The 12,939-nt window shown below is 42.0% G+C and overlaps 1 protein-coding gene across 1 annotated transcript in view; it reads right to left on the reverse strand.

Annotated features, from left to right (window-relative positions):
* Window positions 1-1,889: 1,889 nt before the first annotated feature.
* Stom (stomatin) overlaps window positions 1,890-12,939 on the reverse strand; it is a 29,689-nt gene continuing 18,639 nt past the window's right edge. The window contains exons 5-7 of the mRNA XM_027944948.2: window positions 11,144-11,347; window positions 10,110-10,244; window positions 1,890-3,907 (exon numbers count right to left, since the gene is read on the reverse strand). Coding sequence (XP_027800749.1) covers window positions 3,713-3,907; window positions 10,110-10,244; window positions 11,144-11,347 — 534 coding nt within the window. The 3' untranslated portion in view covers window positions 1,890-3,712. The remainder of the gene's footprint in view (window positions 3,908-10,109; window positions 10,245-11,143; window positions 11,348-12,939) is intronic.

A 12,939-nucleotide genomic window follows, 5' to 3' on the forward strand; every position in this document is an offset into this window, starting at 1 on the left:
TGGGATCATGCAGAAAGCTTGGCAATCTATTCATAGGGTTCCTTTAGCCTTCTTGGTTTCGGTGAGAGCAATTCAGCCAGCTGTATAGCTTTGAAGTTAGGACCTTAGAGATGATCTAGTCCAGTGGTACCAAAGTCTTTGAGTAGATATTGGCAGTGGGGTCAGTGTTCCCCATTAAGTGTACAAATTTGAATGTGCATTCTCTGCATGCACTTTCCAAAGATGAAGCTCTGCAACTTTCAAGAGATTCTTGTGTGTGTGTGTGTGTGTGTGTGTGTGTGTGTGTGTGTGGTGCTGGGGATTGAACCCACCCATGGCCTTGTGCATGTAAGGCAAGCAGTCTACAAACTGAGCTATGTCCCCAGCCCGTCCAACACATTGTTAAAAGGTCTGAGACCCAAACAGGTGGACTGCAGTCTCCTTTTACAGGTGAGGAAAATGAGGCCGAGAAGGGATGTGACTCCTCTCGGGTCACATTGCAAGCTGTACCGGATGGTTAATAAACCATGCCAGAATTCTGAGGTGTCTCCATGATTTGAAAAATATGATTCAAATTTTATCTTTCAAGTGGTAATAAGAATCACTGATACTTAGAAGCAAAACAGAGAAATGAGTTGAGTACAGAGGCTGATTTAAGATTATAACTCTTGCATAACTCTGATTTACTTTACAGGGTTATAAATGTGCATTTAAGAATTTAACCTGGTAAAAGGTAATTTAAATCTTTTGCTAGCATATAGTTTCCTTTGAAAAAAGGGGCTTGCTGCTAAGAAGAAGTTTGAAAACCATTGATGAGTAGGAAGGACTCCAAGTTCACTCTTAACTATCTGACCTCGGGAGGACCTGGTGCCATGGGCATCACAAGATATAATGTACTGCCAAGGCTGCATAAGCTCAAAGTCCACAGAACCCTGATTTCCTTCTGCTCAGGCCAGTGATTTGTTAACACACTCTGGTTATAAACACCCACTCAACTACCCTCATTTGTACCGGACTTTGGCTAGATCAGACGACCCCAAAGTAAAGTTTAAGGCTTGCTTAGGCATGACAGTTTTGAAAAACTTGTGATCTACATAAAAAACAACCGTAGTGTAATGCATGTAAAAGGGATGGAGGTAAGCAGCGAGGATATGTTAAGACACCTTAGGAAGTTTTGGCATTGAAGAGGTTTGAATGCCAGCTCTGTTCCTTACCATCCATGTGACTTTGGCTAAGTTTTTACCTTTGAGCCGCAATGTCCTCATCTACAAAGTGGGGATAACAAAGTATTTCATGAAACTGTTTTGAGAATATATGTACAAATACTTGACAGGGCCAGATGATTGGTGTTTGGTGCTGTACAAATGGTAGGTCACCATTCACTCGCGATAGTTCTTCAAAGGTCAAATGTTGCAAGTGAAACCCATTGGTTTTATGTCATTATTATTATTATTTTTGGTACTGGGGATTGAACTCAGGGGCACTCAACCACGAACCACATTCCCAACCCTATTTTTGTAATTTTATTCAGAGACAGGGTCTCATTGAGTTGCTAAGTGCCTCACCATTGCTGAGGCTGGCTTTGAACTCACGATCCTCGTGACTCAGCCTCCCAAGATGCTGGGATTACAGGCCTGTGCCTGGTTTATGTCATTATTTTAAGTAGAAGTAGGTCTGTGTGATTATCTGAGTGACAGTAAGAAGCGGGTTCCTATCCCAGTTGGAAGAAGGCAAGGGGAGATGAAGCTGGATGAAGCTCTGTGGGGGTTATGTGGTTCTCAAACTCCTCAGGGAGAGTGTGGCCAAGGCAGACAGTCAGCACCTGGGAGATCTGATGGGACACTTCGGAAAAATGAAATACACATATACTAAGTAGGGATGGAAATAGACTCTCACCCAGAGAAAACGAGTTCAACTGCACACACTTTATTATGTACATTTTTGGGAGGGGAGGCCGTGTGGAAAGATCCCTTGCACCAGGGCTCTCATCCCCCAGAGCTACCTATATGCTCCCCATCCCTGACATGTAGCCTAATGGGCTAGGAATACACAAAGATGAAAAGCGAAGGTCATTTTGTATCTGCAGAAAGGGAAAGTCATGGAACCAAGAGCACTGTTGCTCTTCATCTGAGAAGACAGTCTCATCAGGATTTGGGGTTTCTTGGTCCTCAGTGGCCAAGGGTGAGCCCCGTCACAAAACAAACAATGCCATCATTCAAAATTCAAAATATAAATGCAATTCGAGTACCGAGCTGAAAGGCTGCCTAGGCTTCTAATATAGCTTGGAACCTGGATAGCTGCGTTCAAGGCTTTCTTAAAAATAAGCTTGGAAATGGGGTGTAGGGGAAGTGACATCCACAGGCTGGGACCATCAGAGGGCTTTTATCTAGGGGCAGGAATCAAGAGTGGTGCTGGGAAAGGAAACTGTTATTTTTAAACTTCTGTAGGTGAATTTAGAGCCTCAGAGAGGAAGTGTCGCAAATGTCACCAGATAGCTGTCCAGGCCAGGTTGCTCAAATTTATAGGCACTTGCAAAATGGAAGGAGCTTCCTGATGTTATAGACTAAGAAACCGTGGTCCAAAGGGGCTGACCCCTTCCTCTTTCAGCATAGGCATATGTGATTGAGAAAGTAACAACGAGGCAAACGAAAATCTCACATCTATCTTGACATCCAAAGCTTAACAGGGTCTGCCCCAGATCATTGGGAATTACATGCCCAATATATGGTGAACTCCTTGTACAGCTAAATGAATGGGATTGGTAATCAGAATATTTCACAGAGTACCACAGTTAACAGCATGCAGACAGGAAAATATAATAGTTTTCTGAAGACATTTATAAAAAAGTCTCTTAGCCCTTGGTGATTCAAATGCGTATATAACAATTGTTCATAGAACTTAGAGAAAACTTTTATTAAAAAAATCAGAACTATTCAAAACCTGATATATGAAAATAGGCAAAAGTCAGAAAAAACACATTTGTTTTTATGATCATATCGTTTTTATGATCACTATTCAGCTGGCTTGAAGGAGACCACGGAGGAATCATTTACTCATGAAGGAGGCTCAAAGAAGTTAAAAATGTATCTACTATTTTCAAAGGGACTGCCCAATAGTGACTTTAAAAAATCGTTTTCACTGATCTTGACCACTTCCTCAAACTCTGGCAGTTGTAGACAAGAAAATACCTACCATCCAATGAGCATCATTTTGAAATATAGTCTGGGTTCAGAAAGTAAATGGACATTAGGAAAAATGTCCTTAAAAGATTCCCTAGAAGTAAGGCACATGCGGCCCAGAGGGGCTGGTTATAGCACAAGGACATTACTTTCTGCAAATCATGTATCCGCCAGGGGTATCAGGTGGCAGTCCTGAACTATGCTCTCGCCTCTGGCCTGCTGTTGAGAGAGGGTGCAGAACTACTCAACAGAAGTGGAAAGAAGGACTTCACCTACTACAGACCAACTTACAAATGCAAACTCTTAAATATTTAAAACAGTAGATTATCTTATAAATCACCAATCTTTCTCAGTATTTATAAGCTATCAATTCTTTCATCTACTTTTATGATCACTATACGTTCTAAGAACCCCATATTCCACATACATATAGAAAAGGAAAGAGGGAGGATAATCAAGGCTCCCTGCCCTACTCTTTGTGAGCTGAAGGCTAATTTGGTCCCCTACTTCATCCTTGGCAGCACAGAGCTCACCTCTGCACTGACCTAGGAGGCTCAGCGTTTTGCCCCCATGATGCCTTGCAGCATATCTATGGGCAGAGGGAAGACAATAGTCGAATTTTTCTCCGCAGCAATGGTGGTCAGTGTCTGAAGGTACCGGAGCTGAAGGGCTGCAGGAGACTCGGTGATAACCATAGACGCTTCTTTCAGAGCTCTGGATGCATTCATTTCTCCCTCAGCTGCAATAACCTATGGAGGAGGGAGGAGAGGTCAGCCTGGAAATCCCCAGGTGCTGTCATGCAGCCATCTTCAAACTGGGGTACCTTAGGTGGTACCCCAAACTGCCCAGGAGTATGCCAGAATAGTTCCAAGGAAATCAACCCCAAGATTTCTAGATACTCAAGTTTCTAGATTTGGTTTCCTAACTGATTTGCCTGAGGCTGTGCCTGGCTCAAGACACTCTCTTTTACCAGGGACAAGTCACAATACTGTGTGGGGGTTGAGAAGGTGAGCGACGGTGAGGACTGAATATAAATCCTCTGGCAGTCAGACAGCTTTCCAATGCTTTGATTTCAAAGAAAGAAAAGAGAATCTTACTGAACTGCAAACTGATAGATCATTAAAAAGTAAAAATATATTTTGACGAAAGATTGCTCTACGACTTTTTACCACACAAATTCAATTTTTTTTGAGCACAAATTCTTAGTGCTCAAAGGGAGCACTAAGAATTACACGATGTTACTTCAAACAAAACTTTACTTCTCATAAGTTTTCCTAGTTCTTATGTTTGTAAAACTAAAAAAGGGAATAAAATTGATGCTGAATTGTCATATTCTAGCAATGGTTAATAGCCATACACATAGTTATGGTTTAATTCCTCATTTGTTGCATTTAAGAGAACCATTTCTAGTAAAAAAAAAAAAAATGTTTCTTATTTAGGAGAAACTCCGAAACATTTGTAGAATCTTATTTATAATCATAGGAAAAATTTTTAAAATTAATTCTAACATATACTAAATGTGTCACAATACGGTAGTAAAATATACTAGGGAAAGAATATCTGGGGAGGTGGAATGGAAATATAAGATCAAGAAGAAAAAGACACAATATACCTGATGTTAAAAAGGGTATTATCCACATATTTTTAAATAGGGGATTGAGTCATTATGTTGCTTAAATTTCATAGGATACATTTATAAGAATGATGTTAACAGTTTCACTTTAAAATGTCAATTTTTACAACATGCCAGAAATTAGATGCTTGGCAAGTACCTACATTGAAGATAAAAATTTTTACATGCAATTTGAAGTGGAATATATAACTTTCAAATTCTTTAAGGGTTTATATGGGCAAAAATATTTGCAGATCACTGGATGGTGGAGAGAACAGGGGTTTTGGAGGGAGCTAAAGATACTTAAGCTAAAATCCCAAATCTAACACTTACTAGTCGTATGTTCTCAGGGATTATTTTACATCCTGAATCTCAGTTTGTTATTCTTTTTTTTGGTGGGGGTTGGGATTGGGGATTCAACCCAGGAGCACTCAACCACTGAGCCACATCCCCAGCCCTATTTTGTATTTTATTTAGAGGCAGGGTTAGTGCCTCACTGTTGCTGAGACTGGCTTTGAACTTGGGATCCTCCTGCCTCAGCCTCCTGAGATGCTGGGATTACAGGCATGTGCCACCTTACCTGGCTCAGCTTCTTGTTCTTAAAACAAGACACAACTTATTCATAGGACCAGTGTGCCAGTGTGAGGAAGAAAGAAGGCATATAAAGGGTTACATGAATGAGTGGAAATTGCTACAAAAGAATGGCAAGTGACAAGCCAAGACCTGATCTTTGAATCCAACTATGCTTTAATGCACACAAGATATAGAATCTAAATCAAGGCTGCTAATGTCAATCCATAAGTCCTAGAAGAGGAAAAGGTACAAAAATACCATAATTATCAAGATTAAAATTGCAGTTTCACCATGTTGTCCCACAGGGATCTCAAAATACATACTTCATAGTATTTTGTGATTGTCAGAATGGCAGCAATGCTCTTGTGCCCAGGGAGATTTCATTTGCTTATACAGAAAACTTTGGGGGCCTTCTAGGTATTAGTGAGCGCCTGCAGGAGCTGGGGATGGAGGGCAGCAACACTGGCTTCCTACAGCTCCTGGTCAAGTAGGGGACACAGAGCTGGGACAGACCTTTTCTTTCTAGTGTGATAAATGCTGACAAAACCGTGACAAGCTGAACACTGCGAGGAAGAGGTGAACAGGGCCAGGGCTCCCAGGGCAGTGAAGGCCAAGGTGTTTGGTCTCCGTTCTGTAGATGAGTAAACTCATCAGTTCTAGCTGGAAAACACTGAGGGGTGCTGAATTTAGAAAGGAGGAGATTGGGAGCCGTTAGTGGAACTGCTTTAGAGGGGTCGGTGGGATTCATTGGTGTTGGGGACTGGGGACAAGTTGGACTGGGGAGTGATGGGAGTGGGAAACAACAGTACTTAGAGGCTGACTGGGCATGGGGAGGGAGCGGACAGGGGCTGAGTCCCAAGTTTTGAGGTTTTGGTTGCACTGGAAGTGCCATTAACAGAGAGACAAGGGATAGTACTTAGTGAGAGAAGGGACGCAATTTGCAGGATAAAAACCTTATCAAGGCAAACCATTGTGTCCTAGCTAGCTCTAGGAGAAGGGGCGAGTGCCAGACACACTCAAAGAGAGCTATGTAACTGTACTCCAAGGCAAGCCTTACAGAGGCCTGCATAGGAACAGCAGGCTCTGATTTTTTTTTTCCATATCATCTCATATGTCCAATTAGGCACTTTTTTTCCTCTGGACATGGACCAACTGCAAAGATATCTCATTTCCCACCACCAATCAATACACAATCTCTTGGCCGGGAAGCCAGACCACCAGGATGGGCACACATTTTGTTTGCAGAAAAGCTGCTCTAAGCAAGCTGCCAAAGACGTGAACATAACACCGCAGGCTTTGTCTAGATACAGGCTGAGTACACTCTGTTCAGCAAAGCAAGCTCCTTGTGGGTGTGTGCGGCTTTTGCTAAGCGTGCAGTAACTGCACATCAATCAATACTCCACATTCACAGATCATCATTTTATTTGTTTTTGTGGTGCTGGGGATGGAACCCAGAGCCTTGTGCACGCTAGGCAAGTACTCTACCACTGAGCTTCACTGCCAGCCACACAGATCTGATGTTTTATTTATTTATTTTTTTTTAAAGAGAGAGAGAATTTTAATATTTATTTGTTAGTCCTCGGCGTACACAACATCTTTATTTGTATGTGGTGCTGAGGATCGAACCCGGGCCGCATGCATGCCAGGCGAGCGCACTACCGCTTGAGCCAAATCCCCAGCCCAGATCTGACGTTTTAAATAGTAACCTTTTCACATGTGTGAGACTGGCATTGTTTGTACCCTTCCTGAGACCAGGTGGGCTGGTCAGAGGGAAGGGAAGAGAAAAAAGATCTTGTTTGGTTTTGCGCTCCATTCTTTCAATAGACCACTAACCCCAGAAATAAGAGCTGGACAGCATGTGCCAGGCATTTTTTCTGAGAGCTATCAAAAGAAGGAAGGGAGCATGAAGCACGGTAGATGCTACATTCTGAGTATAGGTCTAAAAACTTTAAAAAGAGGTTTGACTAATGTGCAGTACAATGTGTAGAAAATCGGTCCTCTTTTGTGTCTGGCTGCTTCTCCTCAAATTATGTCATGAGCAGTTACACATTCATCTTCTACTACATTGTTCTTTCATGTGACTAAACCACAATTTATCTCTTCACCTAGCAAGGGACATTTGGGTAGTTTCTAGTTTGTGTCAACGAGGCAGTGCTACAGTGAATCTCCCAGTGCCTGCCTTTTGGGAAACAGAATGAATGAAAGCATTTTCATGAGATACATACTTACCAGGGGAGCTATAGGCTCACAGGTTGGTATGTAAACTTTCAGTTTGGATAGATGCTACCATACTCTTTTCCACACTGCTTGGACCAACAGACACTCTCCTGAGCAGCGAATTTCCAGTTCTTCTCCTGCCACTTTTGGTCCCTTTCTTACTTTTTTTTTCCCCACCCAAGCCATTCTGGTGGCTATCTAGGGTGGCATCTGCCTATAATTTGAATCTGCATTTCTCTGATGGCTAATTAACTTCAGGAAATTTTCTCTGACTTTTCATCTATAGGTTCTCCTAACCCCTCTCTCTGTTCCTCTGCAATTTATTTGTTGAAGAAATGATAACCCCCTATTTTCCATGAGAACATGAATTTATGCCCATGGCTTCTATTTTTGTTTTGACAATGATGGCAAACAAATTTCATTTTTAGGGCTAACTCCTAGCAGTTGAGGGTTGTTACTTAGACTGTTACAGAAGGATTCTGAGGTCAAGCTTAGTGGAAACCGTACAGTGCTTAATTACTGGCATAGGAACAAGGGTGTGTGTGTGTGCACAACTGGGTGAGGTATGTGTCACTTTTGGAAGACAGTTTCTGAGGATTCTTCAAGTGTTGACAGTCTATATAGTCTGTGTAGGAAAGTATATTATTTAATATGGTTTAGAAAAGGGGCTTTTGATTAATGACAGATTCTAGTAAAAGCAATTCCTGATTTTCAGAATAATTAGACACTAATAGGGAACATTTGATAACATTGTCATAAATATAATTAGTCTGGGCTGGGGATGTGGCTCAAGCGGTAGCACGCTAGCCTCGCCTGGCATGCGTGCGGCCCGGGTTCAATCCTCAGCACCACATACAAACAAAGATGTTGTCCGCCGAAAACTAAAAAAAAAATAAATATTAAAAAATAAATAAATAAATAAATATAATTAGTCTTTTAAAAGGGACAGGTGTGTGTGTGTGCACGCGCGTGCACATGTATGGATTGAACCCAGGGCCTTGTGCATGCTAGGCAAGCTCTCTATCACTTAGCTACATCCCCAATCCTTTTAAATTTTTCATTTTATTTTCGAGACAGGGTCTCACTAAGTTTCCCAGACAAGCGTCAAATTTGTGAGCCCCTGCCTCAGTCTCCCAAGGAGCTGGGATCATGATGTGTGCTGCCAGCAGGCTTGGCTAGAAGTGACAATTTTGAAAGAAGACACTTGAGGATTCTGAAGTATCTTCAGGTTATTATCATGAACACTGACGATCACATTAGGAAAACCTAAAAATTATGATTAATAGAATATTCTGGAGGCAGCATGTCAAATGGGGTACTTTTCTATTTGGTACTAAGAAATTATAGTGACCAATTTATCATTTAAAGGGCATCCTAAGAGAAGAAAAGGTCAGGGTTCTGTGGCAGAGTGGGGCTGTGGGGCCATGTTAGTGTATGACTTTGCCCTTTGGCCAAAGTTGGACTGAAGAGAATCTTTCTTCTGCACATGTGCAATCAGGACTGGTTGGCCTCCTTTACTGGTCACCTGTGAATGCAGTGAATCTTGGAGTCACATGTCCTCCCCACACAGTAGTTCCAGAGGGATGTGGCTCAGAAATGGGATGACCAGCTCCCTTTAGTGTTAGCGCCTTCTGGTTCCTGCATCAGGTTTTGGTGAGGCCTGACTCTACTTCCTATCTTGGGGTTTGGTGAGATATTCCTATATTGTTATACATTAATGTCTCAAAGGCAAGGGTGGTGACATAAAGAAAGGAGAAAGAGCAACTGTCAGAGAAAGGAAAGAAGAGGAAGAGGTAATAGGAAGAAGGAAGAAGGTCCTGAAAAGAGAAAGAGTGAAAGAGAAGACAGAATAAGTGAGGAATGGATGACAACAAACTGACATGATGCCCATCTGCTCTCAAACTGTCAATCTGCCCTTGACAGTGGGCTGAATAAAGTTGGAATAAAGAATAAAGTTGGGGCTCACTGTCATGAAAGAATGAGCTGACTCTAATGGAATGATATGCCCATCAGGTATTAAGGGAAAAGAGCAAGGTACAGGGCACTATGAACCCTGTGACCCTGCTTCATAAAACAAACAAGCCAATAATGCAACAACCCAATCAAAAAAACATCTCAGTACAGGGATATGTTAAGAGTGTGGCCTCTGGGGAACAGGATTTGGGGTGATGAGGGGTGCTTCCACTTTCACTAAACACTGTGGAATTGTTTTGATGTTTTACAATAAGTGTGTTTTACTGTATTTGAAATTTAAAATTTCAGTAAGAAAACAAACTAAGGGCAAGAGGGAGGGAAGGGAAGGGAGGAGGCATGGGGGTAGGAAAGATGGTGGAATTACCCTAAGTACATGTATGAAGACACAAATGTTGTGACACTACTTTGTGTACAACCAGAGACATGAAAAATTGTGCTCTATATGTGTACTATGAGTTGAAAATGCATTCTGCTGTCATGTATAACACATAATAAATAAATAAGTAAAAATAAAAAGAAACTAAAATAAATAAATAAAATAATGAGTAAAAGAAAAACAGCCCAGAAAACATTACCTTGGCTCGAGCCTCCCGGGACGCTTCTGCCTCGGCAGCCATAGCTCTCTGGAGCTGCACGGGCAGCTTCACATCCTTAATTTCCACACGTTCCACCTTTATTCCCCAGTCGTCGGTGGCATCGTCCAGAGTACACTGTCAGGAGGAGAGAAGGCAAGTAAGAGTGGTCAGCCCAGCCCAGACGGCTACACCCACTGGGATGTGGAGCAGATAAGGTGCTGGGGGAGTGGCAGAGGAAGGGTTAACCTGCAGTGGAAGGAATATGCTGGGGAGGGACTGGGTCACTGGAGAACTGACCCTGACTTGGCTGCTAATAAGCTAATGCAGGGCTTGGCGTGCTTCTTCTAGCAGGGCCGCGCAAGATTCGCTTCTTTGCAGTCTGGTCACAACTGTTCAACCCGCTGCTACAGGTCAATGGCAGCCATGGGAATACACAAGGGAATGCACGTGGCTGTATTCCAATGAAACTTTACTTTCAGAAACAGGTGGCCAGGCTGGGGGCTATACATATGACCCTAAGCTCATGTGTAAACCATATTACTTCTTTGTGTTTCACTTTCCTCCTTTAAAAAGGCAGAAATGAAACCATATTATTTCATAAGGTTGTGGAGAGTATCAAATGAGATTTGACCCACAATGAAGTCTGCACAAATAGTAAGAATTCAGACTTTTAACTCTTTACTTAACATCCACTACTCAAGAAGATTGGGAAACAGGCACGAGAGACTTCTTGGGACTCACACACAGAATAAAGCTTCAAAACCTGCCTGCCTTGCAGGACAACCTCTGAACTATTATGCTTAAATAAAAAGGTTAATGCTGATACTGGAAAAAAGAAATACAAAGTATACATATAAAAACGACACTTGTGTCGGGGTGTTATGAACCCATGAACTCTAAGTGTGAAAAGCATCTCCTTCCATCAAGCCTGAGGAACCTTACTATGAAGGTAAAAAAAAAAAAAAAGGCCAGATTCTCACACAACCACCAGCGTTTTGCTTCGGTTTCCAGTCTCTAGTGGGTGCATTCCTTACCTGCATGTTGTGTGCAATTTCTTCTCTGTCAGAGAGGATCTGAGAAAGGTTCTTGGTGCCCAGAACATTCCTGAGAGTAGTTTGTGCCAAAAGACGGGTGGCTGAGTCTGCGTTGGTGATATTTGCCACAGCCAGGGTGGCATTCTGAACACGGTAATAGACCACCCCATCCACACTGATGGTCACCGAATCCTTTGTGAGGATCTGCAAGATGAGGGAAGCAATTCTACATCTGTCAACCAACCATTTCCTAATTGTAAGAAATGTTATCTATAGAGCATGGTAGAATGCTAGCTGATTTTCTTTAATAAAGTACCAGAAAGTTATCTTCAGAAACTTAATAAAACACACTCATTTATTCATTAAGTCCATTAACTCCTTCAGTCAGTCAACATACTTTGAGATGCCACTCAACAGCAGGAACCAGATTAGGCATAAAGGTATGAAAAAACTTGGCCACTACTTTTAAGGCTGTGGGGGAATCAAGGAGGCTTTAAGAGATGAGATGGGAACTTATTCACACAGGGGTGAAAACTCAACTGAATCCACACATACTTTGTGATGCCAGAAATCATACCCACATCTTATAAGAACAAGCCTGAGAACTCCACATTATTCTCTGCATTTTTTAAAAGCCATCTTTCAAGGAAGATTGACTATCAGAAGGAATAAATAAATGGAATGAATAAAAATGTTCTGAGAGTGGAGCAGCAGGGGTTCAAGGCAGAGAGAATCATGTGTGAAAAGACACAGAGGCAGGAGGGAGCCAAGTTCCAATGAACCACAAGTAGCACAGCCTAACTGGAACAAAAGCGCATGAGGAATGTTTATAGGGCAAGGTCAGGGAAAGAGTATATTCACAGCCAGACACGGTGGTGCAAGCCTGTAATCCCAGCAACTGGGGAGGTTGAGGCAGGAGGATTGCAAGTTAAAGGCCAGCCTCAGCAACTTAGTGAGACCCTGTCTCAAAATAAAAAGAGCTGGGGGTGCAGGTAAGTACAGAGTGCCCCTGGGTTCAATCCCCAGTACATCAAAAACAACAAAACATATGTCTAGATTTACAGCATGATACATAAAAATGCTTAACATGGCAGAACTCTGTTTTGAACTAAAATGTTTTCTGAGTGAGAGGCACCAGGAAAACCTCTCTGGGATTCAGTTTCCTCACTTATATAGTGAAGACTAATAACAGTACCTGCTTCCGAAGATCATTCTTTGAATTAGTGCGTTAATCCATTTACGTGCTAAGAATAGTGCCTGACACGTGACAAGAGCTATCTTTATTATTATTTTTTTCCTCTTAAATAATGATGTTAACTGAATTAGGTAAAACGCCGACCTTGTTAGCTGTAAGAAGTTAAACAATGAGGAAAAAAGCCATTTCAATTTGTTTGGAATTCATCCCCAATACAGCAGGTTGACTTAAGATAGTTCAGCTTATTTATGAGGTTCAAAATCAATAGGTGTTTAGTAGAAACTGAAATTCAAATTTTGAATTCTGTCCAGCAATATGCAGTGTCATGTGAGTCTCTTATGACCCTGGGGAGCAGCAGTGAGCTGCAGCTCTCCGTTGGCCCAGGACCATGAGGCAAAACACCTGATGACTCCCTGTAGCATAGGGGTTACTATGTGGCTCAGTAGGGTGGATGTCTTAAGTGCACAATATTTTCAACTTGTTTATCGGGATAAAACTGGGTCATGTAAAGAAGCACCTGTATCTATGCAAAAATGGTCTTGCAACTTCATCCCTAATTCAGTTATCTCTGACACAAATGCTTCAATGGCTCCCTACCACC

This window comes from Marmota flaviventris, chromosome 13, assembly GCF_047511675.1.
Source record: "Marmota flaviventris isolate mMarFla1 chromosome 13, mMarFla1.hap1, whole genome shotgun sequence".
Classification (NCBI taxonomy): Eukaryota; Metazoa; Chordata; class Mammalia; order Rodentia; family Sciuridae; genus Marmota; species Marmota flaviventris.